The sequence below is a fragment of the Amblyomma americanum genome, chromosome 6 (genome assembly GCF_052857255.1).
Source record: "Amblyomma americanum isolate KBUSLIRL-KWMA chromosome 6, ASM5285725v1, whole genome shotgun sequence".
NCBI lineage: Eukaryota > Metazoa > Arthropoda > Arachnida > Ixodida > Ixodidae > Amblyomma > Amblyomma americanum.
The window spans coordinates 70,876,649-70,899,405 of record NC_135502.1 but is presented as its reverse complement, the minus strand read 5'-3'; the positions used below and the strand labels follow the sequence as shown (position 1 = coordinate 70,899,405).

The 22,757-nt window shown below is 55.7% G+C and overlaps 2 protein-coding genes and 1 pseudogene across 6 annotated transcripts in view; 1 reads left to right on the top strand and 2 right to left on the bottom strand.

The window, feature by feature from the left end:
- Positions 1–22,757, top strand: part of LOC144093677 (uncharacterized) — a 377,080-nt gene that overhangs the window by 133,641 nt on the left and 220,682 nt on the right. The window lies entirely within an intron of this gene.
- LOC144093678 (uncharacterized) lies at positions 475–4,127 on the bottom strand. Its single transcript, XM_077627268.1, has one exon. The coding sequence runs from the start codon at positions 2,155–2,157 to the stop codon at positions 1,447–1,449; it is 711 nt and encodes a 236-aa protein (XP_077483394.1). The 5' UTR covers positions 2,158–4,127; the 3' UTR covers positions 475–1,446.
- LOC144094767 (uncharacterized) lies at positions 11,812–13,055 on the bottom strand (annotated as a pseudogene).

Sequence of the window (22,757 nt, the reverse complement as noted above, 5' to 3'; positions counted from 1 at the left end):
ACCCGGCAGGGAAATAAAAAAATGTTCTGCACCTTGCAGAAGGAAAATATATACACAAGCCCCATGCAACTGGCAGGGAAATAACAAAATGGTCTGCACCTTGCAGAAGGAAAATAAATATATACATAACGCCTGCACCCGGCAGGGAAATAAAAAAATATTGTGCACCTTGCAGAAAGAAAATGAATGTATGCATAACGCCTGCACCCGGCAGGGAAATGAAAAATGTTGTGCACCTTGCAAAAATAAAATGATTGCATACATAACGCCTGCACCCGGCAGGGAAATAAAAAAATGTTGTGCACCTTGCAAAAAGAAAATGATTGTATGCATAACGCCTGCACCGGGCAGGGAAATAAAAAAATGCTCTGCACCTTGCAGAACGGAAAAAAAAAGAGTAAAAACAGGTAAAGAAGGGAAAAAAAGCCCCACCCAACAAGTTACTGCGGTGGCTGTACCTGATTATTCAAAACACGTACAATCAGGGCCACCACAAGTACCACTTGCTCGGTGAGGCGCACCGTGTCGGCCCTTGCCGCATCTGCAGTGCGCACCATGTTCGCCCCTGTTTCTGTGACAACGTTACCAGTAACAGCTAGCTATTTTTTACAGCTCGCTTTTGATGATTTTTCTTCATGATTTGAAAGGAAACAGAAATTGTTTAGTAAAATTTGTCCTCGAATAAAGCCACTTAATCACTACGAATTAGGAAGATGCCATAGCATCGCATCATCAGTCTACGTGTAGTCAACACCACCCAAAGCGAAACGCAACCATTTGCATTGTTTTGTTGCGGTACAAGCCACAAAGGAAAGCGGTTCAGAAAATATGACCATTTGTCTTCAGACTGGTCCTCGGCTTTCTACTCCAGAGCAGTGAAGTGACAGAATACTTGGAATAGAAATTTGACATTATCACGTGGAATTTTTCACATACGGCGCAGCAACAAGATGAGTTTTGGAAAATTGTTGTCGTGAGTTCTTCAGGCGAATATGCAGTAATTAAAATTTATTGCCGTGAAGTAACGGCAAAGTAACGAGCGGTGCTTTTTTTTCGGTAATGATAACGCGTTACCTTTCTTTTTGTGGGTAACGTAGGGTGGTAACGCGTTACTTTTCTTAGCCTAACCAGTAATGTATTTTGTTCCTTTTTTTCGGTAACGCCTACAACACCGTTTTATATCTCATTGTCACAATTATTTTTATGACGTACCACAACTATTGTTACGTCGCCGCGCACGTGGAAGTGCGTGGCGCGAAACGACTGCACCAAGTGTCTGCGCAAAGGCGACTGGGTGTAGAGAGAGGTACTCGAGTGAGAGACATTGGTAAGCATCGTGCTTGCTCTGCCGAAGCGGGATTGGTGGCCCCGAGAGGGACCGTTGAAAAAAAAAAGCTGCCATGGCAGCTTTGAGTCTTGGAGGGGGTCGAATATGGCAGGCCCACTTCACATTGGGTAGTGCCGTGCAATGGCCTCCACGAGTCGCAAGAAGGGGTCGCTGCAGCGCTGCCTTCCGTTGAGTGACTGCCACCACACCCACCCGAGGTAAGACTCGGTGAGTTCTGGGGTGAGCTTGTACCCACTCCTTATGAGCTGGGTCTTCATCTTCTGCCAGCAACCCTCAATGTGCTGCGTGTGGGTGCCGGTTGCGGGGTCCACAAAGTTCGTGGAGTGGTTCACGGTCTTTTGTGACAGGCCCATGGAGACGCCGTTCCCGTCAACCAGTCCTGGCACGCAGCGGTAAGCGGCCCACTCGTCGCTGCTGATGGTGGTCCCTGGGAGAACGTTGGCAGCGATGATGGTGCCCAGGGTTGCCGCGTCTCTTCGTTGTACACTGAAGAGGCGCAGCTCTTTCGTGGCCACAGAAACCATACCAAAAATCCACGGCCCCCGGTCGACAACGCCGCCGTAGTTATTTTGGCGGTGAGGCGGCACGTTGTCGCCGGCCAAAAGCCGGCCGCGGTTGTATTTGCGCCTACCCCTCATCAGGCACTCGTCAACCTGAATCTCTTCTCCGGGACCACCCATCGGAGGAGCTCGCTGGAGCTCCTTGCAGCACACCTCCCGGACGTAATTGCTCCAGTCTGTGCAAGCTTCCTTGCTTATTTCTCCACCTTGCATCTCCCTGGCGACACACATGGGCAACCCTTTCGCCATGCAGTACGTCAAGTACAGCACATGGGCTCTTGGCAGCTTGACATTAAAAAGCTTGCCGACTCCCCTCCACTTGCTGGAAGAGCAGCACTCCCGTGCAAGGCAGCGGTGCCGTGGAGTTGAGAGAGCTGCTTGCGGCACCGGTTGCAGCGAAACTGCGCCCGCTTCCCTTTCGTTGAAGCACGATAGTACGTGACTACCTCTCCGTCACATTTCGGCTGTTTGTCATTGAACTTCAGCTGGCCGCAAACTCCCCAGTATTCCGATGTGGCCGGCCGGCCCGTGGAGGCTGCGGAGGGCTGGGGTCGCACTACCGACGACTGCGGTGCCAAGTTGAAGCTTTTCACGAAAGCTTCTTGGACCTCGTCGTCCTCTGTGATGCGGCCCATCTCGGCGAACTTCGGGTCCTTGCGGATGGCAGACATTCTTCGGAAGGACACGCGCTCGCGAAAGAAAGCCGACCAACACGAAACAGCCTAAAGTGACTCCGGTGGGCACACTTCCAGGTTTTGCGTACGTCGTGGTAAAGAGTGAGGAGGGCCGCCGAAGGGGAGCAGGGGAACGCGCCGACAAAGGGGACAGGCTCTCAGAGCGGCGTCGCGCGCGAGTTTCGGGAGCCTCGGTCTTATCAGACGCACGTGGTTTCTTCCCGCTCGTTGTAGCATGTTTCTCATTAGCAACGACAGCTTGCTCGATGGCCGGCGCCGGAGGCGAGCGGGCATCCGGGCATACTAGGCCAGAGCTGCTAACAGGACGCATATGCTGTAAATGGTTTCCTCCCCTCGTTGTGGCACTTTTCTAGTTAGTCACGGCAGCTTGCAGCGAGCCGTGTGTTCGATATTTTGTGCTTTTCTTTCGTGTTGCAAGCCGTGCGTTTTATAGTGTGTGCTTTTATTTTGTGTTGTAATATGGTGCGTCCGAAATGTGGCGGCAAAGTCACCTATTCGCTGAGGGTGTAGTTTTGGCGGGAGGACAAGGAGATGGTAATAATTAAGGCCCTGTCACACTTGCCCGACATGCCGCCGACGCGACAGACACCAAAGATCGGCCAACCCGGTCGGCAGACCTTGTCTTTGGCAGGCCAAGCTGTCACACTAGGCCGACGACACCAACGCGTCCGACGACCGGATGTCTTCGTAGTGTGACATGCTTTGACGCCCGTGACGCCGACAAAACCAGTCTGCCGACTGTGTCGTCGCGATATCGGTCGCCGAACAAAAACATTCACCAGACACGAACACGATTCCGCTATAGAACTGTTTGTTTACGTTCATAACAAGCTCTGGGATAGATGAATGTCCAAAAAGGTATCATTACTGAGGAACGTTGGCCAATGCCAATGTGCTGGTTGAAGTGACAACTGCGATACAAGCAATTTTCATCCTATAGCCGCCTGCTGCTGCTGCTGCTTCGCGCGGCTCGCCTGACGTCTGCTAGATCCGCTGCTGAAGCCGTCGCGGAAATCGAGCATAAGTTAGTGAAGCTTCTTTATTACTTCGCTGGCTAGTTCCAAAGCGCCTTGAGCTGCGGCATCGATGCGAAACCAGCTATAGGCTTTGCGACGAGTACGGCAGCCAGGAAGCAGCGCAGTTCGTCGCTCTGGTGCTCCCGCAGGCGGCGTCGTTGCCGACAGCGCGGCTGTTGCGCAGGCATGCTGTCGTTGCTCGAATATAGCAGGCGGCCTTCCTGAAATGACAGCATGGCTGTTTTGTCTTTTTTGGTGCGAACGCGAAGTAAACCGAGCCTGCTCGCCGGCAGCTAGGCCAGCCTGGATCCCGTCCGGCGCCGCAATAAAAATCAGCTTAAGATTGTTTTTTACGTAAGCAATAAATGGTGACACAGAGAAATGACAAATGTATCGTTTCTGAGGATCGTTGATCAACGCCGAGTTGCTGGTAAAAGCAACAACTTTGATACGAGCATAATTTCTCGCCTGTCGCCCGCATCGGTTCGCTAACTCCGCAGCCGAAGGTGTCGCGGAAATTGACCATAATTTTAGTTTGTGGTGCGATACTACTTGCGAAGCGGCGTCCGCTGCGCCAGGCAGCAGCGTAGTTCGTCGCCCGGCGGGAACGCGGGTGGTGCCGTTGCCGAAAGCTCGCTACTAGCGCAAGCATGCTTTGTCGCTGCTCGTGTATAGCAGGTGGTCTGTCTGATGATATGGCTATTTTGTCTTTACTGGTGCGAACTTCAAAACCAAGCCAAGCAGTAATCGGACCGCTGCAGGTGGCAAAGCATACGCTTCGAGTGCTTCAGTCGAGCGGCGCAACGATGCTTGCTGCTCCGTGTGTCCCTGCTTGCAGTGGGGCTGCAATTCGCAAGCAGCGAACGGTGCAGCGCGCCGGCCGAGTTTTCACACATGGGCCGCCTGCTTTATTTCTGTCACGAGTGTCACACTGCGGAATGCTTATCAGCATTCTGAAGGGAGCCATCCGCCCTGTTCTCCATGGCGTCGTGGGTATAGCAGTAGCTTCGCATTTCGGAGGCTCCTAGTTCGAATCCGCGTTATCGAAAATTTTCTTTTTATTATTTTAGCCTTAAATAATCTCTCTCGTCCTGTTTACGCACGAGTGACTGGATTTATTTTTCGAGCCATTCCTTTCTGACCCAGCATTAAGTGCCGCTCAGTACTGGGCTGCACTCAATCTAGGTTCATAATCACGATTGTTAATGAGTTTGTTTTACTATGGTGAAATTTATTTGGTCTTGCGGGAGACCTGGCACCGACAGTCGGCCGACTCTTTTAGTCGGCGCAGTGTGACATAGAGCCAGACATCACGGCGACATGGTTTTCGCAGACCAAGTCGGCAGACTTGGCCTAGTTAGTGTGTGCGGGGAAGTTGGTTGGTGGCAGCCGGACAGATCGGTCGTGTGCGGCCGGTGGTGGTCCCGGGGTCACGGAGTTGGAGAAACGAGTTGCTTGAGCGGCGGCCGGGCGAGTTGGCTGTGTAGTGGCCGACGGTGGCCCGGAGTCGCGAGAGTTTGGAGTTTAGTTTTTTCTTTGTTTGTTAAAGCGAAGAGGCCGAAACATTTCGGCATCAGTTTTGTATTTACTGTAATAAATAACTTTTTGAATAAAGGCTGTCCAAGTGCCAACATCAGAAGACCTGCACGCCTGTCACAAACTCACCGGTCGCTATGCACGTCCCCCGGGTCACTCACGAGACCCGCCCTCTACCACTCCACATCAACATCTGGATGCAACATCGCACCACAAGAGAGAAAGCGAAAAATCAATATCGTGACTGAACAAATGAGCTCAACAAAAAGCTGCGACGAGAGCTTCACATACGCGCTTACCCACAAGAGCGCATAAATAATACGGCTGCCTTATTGCAAAACGCCTTTGCGATCAGGTTCAATGCAACTGAACGGGAGGGTGAGACCCAACATGTCCACGCCGGTAGCGGTTTCTTCACCCTGAAAGCGGCAGCCGAACTAGCATGCAGCTGGAGATACGATGGGGTATGGCGGGTCCCGAGGGGATGGGTGGTGGAGAGGAGGACGGAAGGGTAGGAAGCGCCGCTGTCCCCCCGAAACGATGTAGAGGAGGAGAGGTGCTGTCTGGCCAAGGGGTGAGTGAAACGAAGGAGAGGAGTGGAGAGGTGACGGTGGGCGAGGAGACATATGCAACGCCAGGCTCGCCTCGGCCAAAACAGCATTGTTTCAATGTGCACATTTGTGTAACCATCGCAGACACCACAGTTTCCGTTGTAAGAGGAAAAAAGCTTGCACAAGGTACCAGTGGTGCATATGAAAGACACTTCTGTGGGTGGCCGCAACGGTGGCTGAGTGGTTATGGCGCTCGGCTGCTGCCCCGAGACACGCGGCGGTTGAATTTCGATGGAGGCGAAATTCTAGCGGCCCGTGTACTGTGCGATGTCGGTGCACATTAAAGAACCCCAGGCGGTCCAAATTCCTGGAGCCCTTCACTACGGCGTCTGTCTTAGCTGGAGTCGCTTTGGGACGTAAAAGCCCCATAAACCAAACAAAACTTGTGTGGGTATTCTAAAGTGATACTGATGGATAGTCTGCTCCTGCGAATGGTATTAATGGTGGGTAGCTTGCGAAATGGATAATGTGCAGCATGATATTGGAACACAAACTCGCACGCTATGTCACAAGGTGCACCCTCCTCCTCCTCGTCCAGCTCCTCCAGCTTTTCTTCCGGGGGGGGGGGAGGGGGGGGGGTGCTATCTTTGTGAATTCATTCCACAAGACAGCACTGCTTAGTGGACAGTTTCAGCAGAGCGTGTATTGGTGCAAAACACACGGTTACAAGGTACTGAGACACAAGAAGAAACATAGCAGTACCAAGAGGGCAATGTAGTACAAGGTACATAACTCGAGGTTGCATTTCTTAGCTCAGCATTCGCATCCCTCCCTAACTAAAAGAAAAACCACAACGAAGTCAACAATGTGCACAAGTTGTTAGGTGTACATATCAAATGAAGAAATTTTCACTTACCGGATGGAGAGCGCGCCTCTGCCTGCTGCAGGCCGCTCGTCCCTGGCATCTCCCCCACGGACACACGGGGCTGGTTCTGCAAGAGGCGCAGCGCCCCACGTTCATGCACGAGTGTCTCGAAGTTCATTCTGTGTGTACATTGCTCACAGTACGTGGCCCCGAGGTTGACATTCATTATTCTTCATTAGCCTCCCCTATCATTCCCCCCTCATTATTACTGACGTCACCGCGGCTTACAACATACCTGGCTGGACGAAGAGAACATTGGAGCTGCGACGCCTTGAACGAGGCCCGGCGACCGCAGCTTGCACACCCGGCCTGCCAGCCCCGGCAGCCTGCCGCCTCCAGTGCCCCTGCGACAGTATGTGGAGAGACATATTCAAGGGCCATTCGACAGAGCGTTTTGACACGCTCACCTTCCCGCCGCCAAAAACTGCGCCTCCTGCTTCTTGCAGCGGGTGCACCACACTTGCCAAGTGTGCGCCATTGAAGCACAGTTTTCTCAGCGGGGCCCGCGGCGCAAGCTGCTGCCACAGCTCGCGCCTGCAAACCGCCGTGTAGCCCCCGGAAAGGGGTGAGGCAGCGTGGGCGAGCGCCGGGTGCTGCTCCATAAATTCCACCACCATGAGGAGTTGCTCTTTAGACACACGTGCTGTCGTCATGATGGTGGATAGCCGTTTCAAATGATAACGGTATGCCATGCCAATTCCGCCAGCATTACTAGGTATCGGTCAGGGAATGAAATAGGGAATAATGGGGAATGTACAGCTTGGCTTCACGCGGACGTGCGCTATATATAACTTGGGTTTACACAGCAGAGCATAGACGGTTGGTAGAGTGCGCCTAATCGTTTTTCTCGTCCTTGATCGTTCCTTACTTACACGCCTACACACGATGAACTGACGATCACGCAGCCATACAACTTTATTTCGCCCCATATGTCACACTTACCCGTCGCCTTTTATTTAGCAAACAAAATACGGAACTAGAAATCCCACACGTCAACCGAAGAGCATCTTTGGGCTATTGTTGTCATCGATAATAAGCAAATACACACTTACCACAATATGTTGTCTTCAATGATTTTCAAGCCCAGCGCTCCTTGTAAGTTGATCTCCGCAGGCCCGTAGCATTCACTGCCTTCAATCAGATTTTTCTGCACACTTCAGACATCCGCAAAGTGCCTTGATTTTAGACACGCAAAAAGTCGGGAACTAGCTGTGGAATCAGCTGTTCTCTTGCAGGCCGCCATGTTCACGCGATACCACTGCCAGCGCGCAAGAAAAGTGACTGAACAGCAAACTTTATTGCAAAAATGAAAACACTGCTTCTTTTGCTTGCTGCTGTTGGGTTTGAAATACAGTTACTTAGCAAAATAAAACATTACTCGTTTTTATTCACTGCGTCTTTACTGCAAAACATTAGTCTACGGTCCCTTGTCGTGCGAATAGTGGTTTCGGGGCGGAGCCCACCGCCTCCTTGCTCCGCATTGGCCGATTCGGCGGTCGGCATTACTCGGTGTCGTCATTTTGACGTCACTGTCTCAGTATTGAGACAGTTTTTTGAGACCAATCCGTAATCGCACCCCTGGAGTGCTATGACGTGGCGACCAGCTAACCGGACACTCGGGCCAAAGTCGTGCTCACAGACCCTCCCATTATTAGCCTGAAACAGATATTAGAAGGCGCCCTACGAAGGACAGACCGCAAGGGCCCACCTCCACATCGCTCGTCCCGAACCTTTCACAAGAACCAGTTTGTGCTGCTAAGTAGCGAAACACACCAGCATCAAAGCGTAGAGTTTTTTCAGAAATGTTTCGGGACATTTCCTAGTTCTCATCCGCATATCTGATTACTGTTCGTTCCTTTCTATCGGAAGTCTCGTCCATAAGTTTTATTCCTGTGGTGTGAGTGTGCTGTTGTGTGTGTTCGAAGTCTTCCAACGTGTGACTGCTGAGGTCCACCGAAGTGCGAGCCCCTCAACTTTGCAGCCACGTGTCTGGAATAGACTTCGCGTGAAGCAGCGATGGTGTCGCTCACCGCCAGCTTCTTGAAGAGGCGCATGTAGCGTTTGCTACAGAGCCTCTTCATCACTTTATCGTTGTTTTGGTCCCAACAGCCGAGCGCTCCAACATTTGCCTCGATGCTGACCCGCTGGAATTTTCGCAGCAGGTATTGGCGCACGGGTTCAAGTGACGTCAATGACAATCACCGGCTCCCCTCGCGCCAGAACGAAGTCTGGCTTGAGGTTAGTGATTCTCGCAGAACGATTCTCATGCGTGATTGTGCATCGCTTCCCGGCGGCCGCTTTTCAGCCGGTTCACAATTTTATTGTGCCGGGCGGTGTAGACGGCACTCTGACGCATGCAGTGGCAGAGCACGTGGGGGAGGGTTTCCTTGCTGTGCCCGCACGCTCTGCACCGCTGGTCGCTTGCACGTGCCCATGACCTCGCCCCGTTACTGGCTCACCGGTAAAGCTTGCTATGTTCAGAAAGAAGACCCACAGACTCCTCCACCGAGCAGCCAGCACTCGTTGCCGTCACTAACACATTATCTTTCCCCAGGTAATTTCGAAGCCGACGACGAGTCCTGCAACAGCAACGGACATCGCCCTGTCACCACTGGAGCCTGATGTCATCATCTCCACCCAAATTGAAGCATCCGCCTGGGAAGAGTCTCCTATCCCAACTCGGGCCGAGAGGAGGGCCCAACACAGCAACAAGAAGAGGACGACGGCGGTCACGAAGACGAGGAAACCACAGACCCTGCGGCAACGCGGACTAACGCCTGTGCCGGAGACAAAGCGATCACCGACCCCCTGGCAAACCTGACCGAGGACAACGGAGTTCTCGCCGAGCACGCCAGGCGCCTCTGGCGATTGCTGCGGGAGCCTGTTTCTGATTAGGGTTGGGATGACTTCCTTTCAGTTTTGTAGGAAGCCATCACGGAGGTTGCGAAGGAGGTAAAGCTGCCGCAGGCTCCGGCTGCGGGTAAGCCGCGCCAACCGGTCAACCCCGAAAACGCTCAGCACATCCAGAATCTCCACCGCACGAATCGCCGCCGAGCAGTACGCCTGATCGTGGAAGGCGAATCTTCGCTCTGCCCGGTCCCACTGCAAGACATACAAGACCATTTTACGGCGACGTGGGGACCCAAGGAAGTCTACACGACCATCCTGCTCGACAAGACCAGCTACATCGAGCCGGCCGAATTCCCCCTCGACGAGTTCATAGAAGAAGTCCTCCGGAAGCACCGCAAGTGCGAGAACAGCGCCCCCGGGAACGGCGGCATCACCTACCAACACTGGAGAGCCACCGGCCCGGAAGCTAAGTTCCTGACCGCAGTCTTCAACTCCTGCATCAAGTTCAAGAGAGTCCCCCCAGGATGGAAGGAGTCTCGGACCATCCTGATACACGAAGGGACCAGAGCAAGAAATCAGCAACTGGCGCCGTAACGCCTTCACCTCGACGATCGCAAAGCTGTATGCCGAATGCCTAGCATCCAGGCTGCAGCGCTCGTTCGGAGAGCACGAGATCCTCTCACGCAGCCAAAAGGGGGTCCTCCCTTACGACTCTGCATCGCTTTCCTGGACTTCGCCAACGCCATCGTCGACGCCCTGCGAGGAGCCATCGTCGCCGACCCGTACCGTGACAACACCACCCGCATCGTGGCAGAGGGCGCAGTCTATCGACATCTCCGCCGGGACTCGCCAGGGCTGCCCCCTCAGCGGACTACTTACTCTTCAACCTCGTAATCGATCCAGTGCTACGGGAAGTTCAAGGAGACGAGCGACAGCACAACATCCTGGCCTACGCCGACGACCTGACCCCGCTGGCCAACAGCCCGGAAGAACTTCAAGCCCGAACGACAAAGTAACAGCCCTCTCCTCCAGGTTGGGACTTAAACTCAACCCCGGAAAATGCAAGACCCTGCACCTCAGCGGCCGGACGCCTGTCGGAACCAGGCCAACAGTCTTCGAAATCAACGGGACAGCCATACCGACGATCAACGACTTTGAATCTCAATCTCTTCTATGACGCCTCGTCGGATTCAGCGTGTTCCCGGACACTGCAACCGTCGACGACGCCATCAGCGTCGGCCACCGCCTGCTGACCTCGATACTTGCCCCGTGGCAGAGGTTGGACGCTGTCAAAACATTCGTATACCCAGCACTCAACTTCTCCATGCGGTGCGGGGTTTGGGGAAGGCAGAGTGGGAGCGCCTCGACGAAGCGCTACGACCGCTAATCAAACGCACTCTCTACCTTCCAGCAAACGCCAGCAACGACTACATCTACGGCAGCGCAGCAGCAGGCACGGCGGGAATTCCCCTGGCAGCGGAGCTCAGCGACCTCTGCCGCATCGACAGCGCTTTTAAACTCCTCTCTTCTCCAGACGCAGAGGTTCGAGACCTGGCGAAGCGAGCAGTCACCGAGGTCACCACCAAGAGACTGGGCCGAGAAGTGACCGAGGCGGACGTCGCAGCCTACCTCAGCGGGGAGACCGAGGGAGACTAGGGCACGGGCCACGCAGCTGAAGTCCGTATGAACGGAGGCGCGAAAGCCGTGTCAAGGTTACGTGGGAAATGCAGGAAGATGGGCCCACATCACCTGTGCCAACGTGATCCTGGCGCCAAAGCACCAAACGAAGGTCGTGAAGAAGCGGCGAATCGCCACGGCCGCGCGAAATCACTCTCTCCAACAGAAACCCAACCAGGGGAAAGTGATGGAGTGCGTCGCCGCCGATCCCAGCAGTTCTCATTTCATGCGTTCAGGTCTTTTCACCCGTTTCTGTGACTGGCGCTTCCTTCACAGGGCAAGGTTGAACCTGCTGCCACTCAACGGTCCCGCTGCAAGACATTCAAGATCATTTTACGGCCACGTGGGGACGCAAGGAAGTAGACAAGACCAGCTACATCGAACCGGCGGAATTCCCCCTCGACGAATTCACAGAAGTAGTCCTGATGCTTTCAGTTCGAAGTCTTCCAACGCGTGACTGCTGAGGTCCACCTAAGTGCGAGCCCCTCAACTTTGCAGCCACGTGTCTGCGAAGTGATGTGTGAAAGTAAGGTTTCAGGGGTGAGGTGACTGAAGGAAAAGAGTCCACAAGTCAAAACCAACCACGGCCCCCAAACGGAGTGACCTTCACACCGCTGCAGCAGAAAAAAAAGCATTCGCAGAGTGGTGTTTGAAAGTGTGGGCTTCGCATGAAGCAGCGATGGTGTCGCTCACCGCCAGCTTCTTGAAGAGGCGCAAGTAGCTTTTGCTACAAAGCCTCTTGATCACTTTATCGTTGTTTTGGCGCAAGAGCCGAGCGGTCCAACAACAATTTCCTCGATGCTGACCCGCTGGAATTTTCGCACTAGGTATTGGCGCACGGGTTCGTGCTTGGCGACCTTACTCTCCCGTGCCGCATCGAAAGCAGTTCTGCGATTGTCAAAGGGCCAAGTGACGTCAATGACAATCGCTGACTCCCCTCGCGCCAGAACGAGGTCTGGCTTGAGGTTAGTCGTTCTCGCAGAACGATTCTCATAGGTGATGGTGAATCGCTTCCCAGCGGCCGCTTTTCAGCCGGTTCACGATTTTATTGTGCCGGGCGGTGTAGGCAGCACTCTGACGCATGCCGTAACAGAGCACGTTGGGGAGGGTTTTCTTGATGTACCCACATGCTCTGCACCGCTGGTCGCTTGCACGTGCCCATGGCCTGGCCCCGTTCAGTGGCAGGAGGTTCAACCTTGCCCTGTGTAGAGAGCGCCAGTCACAGAAACACATGAAGTGAAAACTGCTGGGATCGGCGGACTACTCTTCAACCTCATCATCGATCCAGAGCTACGATCCATCACTTTCCCCTCGTTAGGTTTCTGTTGGAGAGAGTGATTTCGTGCAGCTGTGGACGATCGAGCGCATCTTCACGGCCTTCGTCCAGTGTTTCGTCGGCACAGGTGATGTGGGCCCATCTTCCTACATTTCCCACGTAGTTGAGACGCCGGGACGCCTTTCGCACCTCCGTCCATACGGACTTCAGCTGCGTGGCCCGCACCCTAAAGTCTCCCTCCGTCTCCCCGCTAAGGTAGGCTGCGACGTCCGCCTCGGTCACTTCACGGCCTAGTCTTTTGGTGGTGACCTCGGTGACTGCTCGCTTCGCCAGGTCTCGCACCTCTGCGTCGGGAGAAGCTTGAAAGCGCTCTCGATGCGGCAGATGTAGCTGAGCTCCGCGGCTAGGGGAATTCCCGCCGTGCCAGCAGCTGCGCTGCCGTAGATGTAGTCATTGGTGGCAGTCGCTGGAAGGTAGAGGGTGCGTTTAATTAGTGGTCGCAGGTCTTCGTCGAGGCGCTCCCACTCTGCCTTCCCCAACACCCCGCACCGCATGGAGAAGTTGAGCGCTAGGGTACACGAATGTCATGACAGCGTCCAGCCTCTGCCACGGCGCGAGCATTGAGGTCAGCAGGCGGTAGCCTACGCTGATGGCGTTGTCGACTAATGCAGTATCCGGGAACACACTGAATTCGACGGGACGTCGTAGAAAAGATTGCTATTCAAAGTCATTAATAGTTGGATTGGCTGTCCCGTTTATCTCGAAGACTGTAGGCCTGGTTCCCACAGGCGTCCGGCTGCAGAGGTTGCACGCAGGGTCTTGCATTTTTCAGGGTTGAGCTCAAGTGGAAGGGAGGGCTGCTACGAAAGTCCTTGGGGGTTGTCGGCCAGCGGGGTCAGATCGTCAGCGTAGGCCAGGATGTTGTGCTGTCGCTCGTCTTCTTGAACTTCTTGTAGCACTGTATCGATGACGAGGTTGAAGAGCAGTCCGCTGAGGGGGCAGCCCTGGCGAATTCCGGCGGAGATGTCTATGGACTGCGTCACTCCGTCCTTTGCCACGATGCTGGTGGTGTTGTCACGGTGCATGTCAGCGACTATGGCGCTGAAGTCGCCTCCGGCGCCGGCTCCTCGCAGGGCGTCGACGATGGCGTTGGCGAAGTCCAGGAAAGCTACGCAGATCTCCCCACGGCCGGCCTGCGCAACGTCAAGGTGCTCCTGCAGCACGAAGTTGTTCTCGCACTTGCGGAGCTTCCGGAGGACTACTTCTGTGAATTCGTCTAGGGGTAATTCCGCCGACTCGATGTAGCTGGTCTTGTCGAGCAGGGTGGTCGTGTCGACTTCCTGGGGTCCCCACGTCGCCGTAAAATGATCTTGTATGTCTTGAAGGGGGACCGGGCAGAGCAAAGATTCGCCTTCCACGATCAGGCGTACTGCTCGGCGGCGATTCCTGCTGGATCTGCTGAGCGTTTTCGGGGTTGACCGGTTGGCGCGGCTTAATCCGTGCCGGAAGCGGCGGCAGCTTTACCTCCTTCGCAACCTCCGCGATGGCCTCCTGCAAAACTGAGAGGAAGTCCTTCCAACCCTCATCAGAAACAGGCTCCCGCAGCAAACGCCAGAGGCGCCTGGCATGCTCGGTTTGCCAAGGGGTCAGCGTTCGCTTCGTCCCCGGCGCTGTCGTTGTCATCGGTCCGCCTTGCCGCAGGGTCGGTGGTTTCCTCGTCCTCGTGGCCGCCGTCGTCTTCTTGTTGCTGTGTTGGGCCCTCCTCTTTGTCGAGAGAGTTGGGATCGGCGACTCTTCCCGGGCGGATGCTTCACTTTGCGTGGAGATGATGATGTCAGGCTCCAGTGGTGACGGGGCGATGTCTGTTGCTGGTGCAGGGCTCGGTGGCTCGTCGTCGGCTTCGAAGCTTCCTGGGGAAAGAGAATGTGTTAGTGACGGCGACGAGTGCTGGCTGCTCGGTGGAGGCGAGTCTGTGGGCTCCGTTTCTGGGAGGGAGTCTTCAGACGGTGGCGGCGAGCGGCGCGTCCTCGGGCGAGTCGTTGACGATGGCCCGGGACGGGGCGGCAGCGCTTGTGGTGCTACGAGTGGTGATTGTGCAGTCCCTTCTTTGTAGTAAAAGGTATTGCACATTCGGAGCACTTGTAGCTATGCTCCACAGGCGAGGTCTCCTCGAAGCTCCTTCCAGCGAGGCATTCGTGCACAGTTGGTCGGCGGCCGGCATCCTTCTTGCGCAAGGTGCCGAAGTTTTCTACCCGGTCGACGCGCACGCCATGGTCGCTTTCCACGTGTCGAATGAGGGACTGCCTGCCGTTTGGACGTCCACGTGGCCGGGGCATATGCAGTAGCGCATCCCTTCTCGGTGCACCGGAACGTGGGCGCCAGCGGAAAACACATCGTGAGCGTGCTTCTCTCGAGTTGCGGCTGCGATCTGGGTCGACTTGGGCTGGAGGTGGTGCTTGACGCTGGCGACACCATCTTGTGAAAGCAGCAAGAACAAGAGAAGCAGTCCGGGTGTTGTTATAACGTCTAGCAGCGAAGAGCGAGCAAACGGCGACACAACTCCCGAACACGTGGCTTCCTTCTCCCCTACTAACAGATCGACCCCGGCAGCGCCGGCTGCAAAGCAACAAGGAGGGATGCGAGGGCGATGGTTAGAGGTAGAAAGAGCAAGTGGTCAAGCCGAGCGTAAAGACAAGCTTGTCAGAACGTGTCCGCAGCGAGCGAACGAACGAACCAACAAAGAGCGGGAGAATGACGGGCAAATGGCGACCCGTACAATGCGCGCCGGTGCGAATTGCCGGGCTCAAAAACGCAACACCCACTCCGCAGCATCGCAAATCCGTCAGGGAAAAGAAAGCATGGACATGTAACCGTGAACGAAAAGAAATAACGTCTGCAGGGGTGCGGAAATTACAGTCCTGCAAAAACAAAACATCAATGTGCAACTAACGCGCCAGGTGAAGCACCTCCCGCTGCTTATCGGGAGAGCGGAAACCCTGCACATTAAAAGAAGCGAAACAAAAAGCAGCCATCATGTAAATAAAGAAGAAACCAATGCAACCAGATAAAACAACGAAACATTACGGTGACGGACTTGCGGCAAAGTTCTGCGGGTAGAGTGGGTGCGTTGATACACCAGCGCTAGGGAAGGGGCGTCGAGGCTCTTGGGAGGCGTCCCAAATCCCTGCTGGCGTCCAGGCTGACGAACCCGCGGCGGAAAGGTCCGGCCGATGGGCGGGGCTGTGGCAGGAAACCAGTCATACACTCACCAAATACACCACCGCACAAACACCGTTCATCGTTCTCCAGAAGCGCCGACGGAGCCAGCGTGCCGATAAGATAACGGCGCCCGAGCCGCCGCCGCGCAGAGAAGGGCGGCCACTAAAGCCCAGCATGCTGGGCGAGGGCTCCATGTCGGAAAATATTCGTTTCTGGTGACGTCCATGAGCGCCGTCCTCGCCTTCTTCGGCGCCGACGTTGCGGAAGAAGGCGCATTACCCTCAAAAGATGACGAAATCTGGCGCTTGGGGTCCTCCAGGTCTCGCACCTTTGCTACGCACGGGCCTCGCGGGGGCAGGGCAACCGGGATGTGCGGCGCCTGCGGTCGCGGCTCGCTCGAGCTGTCGCTGCCCTGGGCGCCCTTCACCGGAGTGTGTAGTTCATCACGGTATCGGCCTCCGTGTCGTAGTGCTGTGCCGCTGTCGGAACGTCGAGGAAGGAGGCATCCAGGCTCGGAGGCTCCTCCAGAGACGAGTCGCCCAGCGAATAGGCCGAAGCCGACCGCTCGGCGTCTCAGGTGCCCTCCGTCTGTTCCGTCGCGGACTGGGAAGACGAGGAGCTTGCCAGCTCCTTCCCCGCCTGGTCGTCAGCGGGGCTGGTCACTACGTCATCCCGCTGGACAGCAGGCTCGGCCAGGCTCGTCACCACCTCCGCCGTGCCGCTGGAAACGGCGCCAGCTGCCCGAGATGATTCCGCCAGTCCGGCCGGGCTGATCCAGGCGCCTGGCTGCCACCAACGCCACCGCCGACGCAAAGGAACACGGCCGGACGCAGTCGGGCATGGGATGGGCCCCACCGCAGCGCTTGCATACGGGCCTGCAAACCGCGACCACGTGCCCGTAAGCGCCACACTGTCCGCAGCGCACCGCCTTGCAGGCAGCACCGAAGTGGTCCTCTCTTCCGCAACGGGAATAGGTGTGCCTCATGCCACGGTACTCGATCATGGCTCGAGTCTTGGCCACCGTCAGGAAGTTGGGTGGAGACTTTGTCATCTCCAACTTGATGAGGCGCGTCCCATTCCTGATGCTGTTCTTGCTCAGGAAGGCCGTTTCAGTTATTGCGTGAACGCCGCGATCAGGTCTGCGACGCTGCCGCATGGCGGAAGACGGTTGATCGTCACATGATCCACCGGAACTCCCATCTGTTCCATAGGCACTTCTTTTCCGGCGATCAGCAGGCTGCCTCTCGCCAATATCTTGGACACCTGAGCCATGGAGGCCACGGGAGCCAGGAATCGAAAACCTCCGAGGTGCTGAAGTCAGCCCCCTCTTCGAGGATGTCGATGAGGCGGTCGGCCGGAACAGGTTCCAGCACTGTAAACAGGGAAACTGTGCCTTGGTAGGGTGCACAGCTGGGCAGGGTCGCTCCATGGCTCCGCCCGGGTCACCACGACAGCAGCGCGACGCCGGGCAGGCAGGACCTCCGGGACACAGGATCCGGGGGCCCGCCTGATCAGGAACGCTGGAAAAAGCGCTGGCTCGACGGACAGCGTCACACACACAAAGAGAAGTTTAATTACTCTCAAACAGCAAGGTCCACCAGAACAAAAATACAATAGTGCGCTCAAAGGCAATCGTACACTGGCAGCCCAGTTTGGCTCTCCATTACAAAATAAAAAGGGTGAGCCCACAAAGCTACAAATTCAGGAGCAAGTTTTCACAGTGATGTCACATGTACAGAGGGTGTCAATATTTGAAACGCACAAAAAGGGGGGGCAAGCTAGTAGAGTAAGGCCCTTATCTCTAGCCTGCCGTCGGTAACTACAATGAATCGTGTGTGCCAGCGCCGCAGAAACAGCGCCTCGCCATCAATTGCTAGCAGGCCAGACAAGTATCCCCAGATGACGAGGCGCAGGTTCTGCAGCGCTGGGTACATAGCCCGGGCTGGGGTTCGACGAGCCTCTCAGCGAGGCAACGCCGACGCCACAAAACAAACATAGTGGCAGCCACCACTAAACGAGCAAAGGGGCCTCGTTGACGCCTGGCCCCTCTACCGACACGAATCTGGAACATCCGCGCAACTAGGCGCCACATCGATTTCGCAACCGTGCACTGGTAAAATACATGATCCGGCGTTTCCTGGGCGCCGCAATTTGCGCACTGCTCGTTACTTACGATGCCCCATGTGGCCAAGCGCTGGCGCGTTGGAAGGACGCCCCAACGCCTGTGGCACTCAAAATCTCGAACCTCATCAGGCAAGCTGGCAGCTCCAGGATCGCCACCTAGACACCGAGCACTTGGTCTGATCATCCTGAGCGAGGCGGCTGCAACAGACCACTTCGCTCACCCGAGAGGCAGGGGTATCAAAATATCAATGTCGGGGAAATCGCACTCTAAGGCGGACTTGAAGCCCGCCACTGCCCTGTAGTAGGGAGACGGCCTCTCCGCTTGCGGACCTGAGTAGCGGACGGGCGAAAAGACGCGGAGCACAGAACCCATCTAATACAGCATGAGACCGCGGCCCAGGTACCAGTCCGCGTCCAAAAGACTACACAAGTCTAGCTCCCAGGACCCGAGGAACGGTGGGGACAGATGGGACCTACTGGCAGTTCAAGGAAGCGGTGAGCAACAAGTGCTTGGCCACCATCCTAAATAAAGGTTACAATAAGGGACGCGAGCCGTCCCGCTGTACAGCGCGGCATGGTTCCCACCCGCGCGACATAAAAGGCGAAGGCGCAAACTCGCGTTTTAACGGCCGTCGCCTTTGACTTCAACGAAAGGTGGTAGGGCGCGGCTTCCGCGAGCGCCCGCACGGGGAGAGACTCCCTCCGGCTCGAACAAGACCCCCAGAACTCTCACAACGTCCACGAAGGGAACCGCCGCGGGTAGGGGGCCCCGAAAGGAGCCAAATGCGAGAGCGCTGCTCTTGGTCGGGTTAAGTTCGGCACCTGAGAGGGAGGCGTATTGGTCAAAAAGCCGCAGGAAGCTGTCCGCATCCCTGGCAAAGACGGAAATGTCGTCCGCGTAAGCGGAGACGACAGACTCCTGACCAACCATGGGGAAGCCGCGAATGCGCTTGTCCAACACCGCCCTTCGTAAAAGCGGGTCGAGTGACAGCACAAAGAGCGCCGGCGAAAACGGGCATCCCTGCCGCACTCCCCGTGTCACCGCCAACTCGCCGGCAATAGTGCCGTTCATAAACAGCTCGCTTCTGAGTCCGCTGTATAGCACCTCGACGACCTGGACGAAATCCTCCGGCAGGCCAAAGCAGCGCAGCACTGCGAAAAGGTAGGCGTGCTCCACGCTGTCAAACGCTTTGGCCTGATTGAGCGACACAAAGACTCCGTTGACCTGTTTAGCGCAGGCGTAAGCAAATACGTCCCGCGTTAATGTAAGCTAGGCGAAGACAGATCGCCCCGGAACAGCGCACGACTGGAAGGGGCTCACCAGATTGCCTAAAAATGTCCGCAACCGCCTGACCAGCAACGTAGCAACCAGCTTTTAGTCGCTGTTGACGAGAGTAATGGGCCTCCAGGACCCGGGCTGCGATGGTGGCATGCCATCCTTCAACAGCAACATAATCCGACCAACACTGAAAGAGGCTGGCTTTTGCCGCGACACCAAAATGCTGTTCACCAGCTGGAGCAGCAAGCTCCCGACGATGTCGAAAAAGGCAGAGTAGAAGCCTGCCACTAAGCCGTCTGGTCCGGGAGCGGTGGACTGGTTCATTGCCTGCAAGGCTTCGCGAACTTCCTCTATCGTTGCTGGGGAACAAAGCACACCGCGAGCTTCGTCTGAGAGCTGGGGAAGCGAACCGCAAAACGTGGCGACCGCTCCTTCAAAGTCCTGAACTGGCAGGCCTCGCGTCGAAAAGAGCGCCGCAAACTGCGACGCGAAACACCCTGAATCTCAGAAGGCGCCGACGAAGTCGCACCGTCTTCGAGAGACCTCCTCGATACGCGGTGGTCGCGTGTTCTTCCGACTAAGGGAGCGTGCGTAGCCTAGGTCAGCGATGTCATCCAGCGGCAGTTTGCAGCCGCCCGCCAAACGCGACGCACGCGTGCCTTCCTCCAAGACGCGGTGATGTGCTGATCCTTACTGGCCGCAGAAGGGTCCGCGCGGCACACGCGGCTGTGCAAACACAAACACAGTCACACGTGCACACACACACACACACTGCAGCACACGCACCGATCATCGTCCCCAAGCCGCCCTGTAGGGGCCAGCGCACCGATAAGATAGCGGCGCTGGGCGAGCACCCGAAAGGCAGTGCCCAAGCCACCGCCAAGAAAGGGAGAGGGAGGGAGGCTGATACGGCCAGATAACCGGAGCGACGACGCCATGGTGAAGGTGCGGCGTTTAGGAGACGTCCATGAGGCTCTTCTTCTTCGGCGCAGGTGTGCCAGAAGAGGTGGCGCTGCCGTCAGACGCTGACGAGTGTTGATGCTTGGACTCGTCCAGATGTTTTCGGACGTTCGCTTGCATCATATTCGGGGCGCGCGGGGCCACGGCGACCAAGATATGCAGGACGTACGGTCGCGCTGTCGCTGTCCTGGTCGCTCTTGACCGGCGTGTACAGGGCGTCACAGAGAGGGCGAGCCGGGCTACTCTGTGTCCGACTCTGCGCCATCGTGCTGCGCCGCTGTCGGTGCGTCGAAAAGGGAGGCCTCCAGGCTCCTCAAGAGACGGCTCGCCCTTCGAGTCGTCGGAGTCGTCCGAAGCTAGCTTTTCGGCGTCCGAGGTGCCCTCCGGCTATTCTGTCTCGGACGGGGATGAAGAGAAGCCCGTCAGCTCCTGCTCCACCTGGTTGTCAGCGGGGCTGCTCGCAGCGTCGTCCTGCTGGACCGCAGGCTCGGTCGGTCCCGCCACCACCTCCTCCGCCGCGCCGCTGGAAACGGCGCCAGCCGCCTGAGTGGACTCCGCCAGTCCGGGTCGATCGCCTGGTCCCTGGGGCGCCTTGGCAGCCGAGGCCGCCACAGCCGCCGCGTAGGACCGCGGGCGAACGCAGTCGAGTAGGATGGGCCCCACCGCAGCACCGTCCGCAGCGTACCTGCTTGCAGGAAGCACCAAAGTGGCCCTCTCCTCCGCAGCGGGAACACACACGCCTCATGCCGCGGTACTCTATCATGGCTCGAGTTCCGGCCACCGTCAGGAAGTTGGGTGGAGCCTTTGTCATCTCCAACTTGACGAGGAGTGTCCCGTTCCCGATGCTGTTTTTGCATAGAAAGGCCGTTTCGGTCATTGCTTCTTACTTCCCCGTACGTGCACGAACGCCGCGATCAGGTCCGCGTCGCTGATGCATGGCGGAAGACGGTAGACCGTCACATGAACCACTGGAACGCCCATTTGTTCCAGCGGCACTTCTTTCCCGGCGATCAGCAGGCTGCCTCTCGCCAATATCTTGGACACCTGAGCCATGGAAGCCACGGCGGCCAGGAATCGAAGACCTCCGAGGTGCTGAAGGTAAGTCAGCCCCCCCGACTCCGACCACCTCCTCGAGGATGTCGATGAGGCAGTCGGCCTGAACAGGTTCCGGCACGTTGAACAGGAAACATTGCGCCTTGGTAGGGCGCACAGCAGTGCAGGGACGCTGCATGGCTCCGCCCGGGTCACCACGACAGGAGCGCGGCGCCGGGCAGCAGGACGGCAGGCAGGACTTCCGGGACGCAGGATCAGGGGGCCCGCTTTGTCAGGAACACTGGAAGAACCGCTGGCTCGGCGGGCAGCGTCACGGCCTCTGTTAGCCAAAAGGCCGAGAAGCGATAACCAGAGCTTGAATCAGGGTTCGGAGTCATTCTGGTCCACCGCCAGACACGCCCCCACCGGACATGTGAGCATACTTTGGCGAGCGCCGCAAATTTCGGCACTCCTGAGAAACGGTTGCCCCAGCGGCCTACAGTGGTCGCTTTGGCATGTTGCTGTTACTTGTAAGCAGCTAATTAATGTAAAAAATTAGTCCACTGTCAAAAACCCTTCATTCCTGGAGGTCATTAAACGGTTGGCACACCAGTGTCAGCAGCTGCCTCTTCATTTTTTTACCCTAGCATTTTTGCTCCCGGTTTTGCTCCACTGTGGCGGATGACCTGCAGCTGCCTCATAACTTGCCTTTAGAACACTGATGGCAAAACACAACAAGAGCATATGACTAACAGCGAATACACAATGTTAACACCAGTAAAACTGACGAGAACAAAAAAGGGCAGAAGTATCAGATAAACTGCTTGGCACTTAGCGAAAATCTCCGCTTCTCTCATGCAAAGGTGAAGGTCTGAACCCCTTACTGGCTCGCTGCAGGTGTGGCAGCTTAACCTTATGCATTTTAAATGCCTTGCTATGCGACCATGTTTACACACTCAGCTTCAACCATTACCAAAAAAAGTGTGGCGATACCTTGTTCTGGAATAGCTGGAGCTGCTGTGGACTGTCCTTGATTAGGTGCCGCATATGCTGTTAGAAAAAATCAAGAGCTCTCGAAATACCTTGTGGAGTCAAAAGATTTGCCATGTCCCCTCCCATGATCTTGTGTTGCTGCGGTGCTAGAAATAATCGAGACATGGGTTTAACTAACGTCCCAAAGCGACTCAGGCCATGGGCTATGAGAGCCGGCATAGTGAAAGGCTCCGGAAATTTCAACCACCTGGGGTCCTTAAACGTGCATTGACATTGTACAGTACAAGAAGATATTAAGTGTGCATTTTAATGAGTGGAACCACTAACAATTCCAAACAATCACCCTAATATGCAACCCTTTAAAGGGCAGTTAATTTAAACCTTACCACTGACCTGAAAGCATAGTGGAAGGAAAGTCATTTGGAGGTGCTGGGTTGAACTGATGGTCCTTTCTTGGAATTTTTCGCTGCCCGTCTGCTTCAGAGTCCGACTATGATATATAGTGATGGGGTCTAATTCGTCGTCTTGACCTCTCATCTTCAGTTGAAGACAGGTCTGATGTGAACTGGCTCCTAGTCAGCTTCAATCTGCCCAAATCACTTGAGGCTGGATAACATAAAAAATGAAATTAGCCATTCTGAAAAATGGCTCTCCCTTTATACAGACTGCCATTAATTAAATACAAAAAAGGAGGTTTTTTCTAAGGCAGATAGGCA

Coding starts and splice junctions, on each gene's coding strand:
- LOC144093678 (XM_077627268.1), bottom strand. CDS start 2,157: ATGGCGAAAGGGTTGCCCATGTGTGTCGCCAGGGAGATGCAAGGTGGA.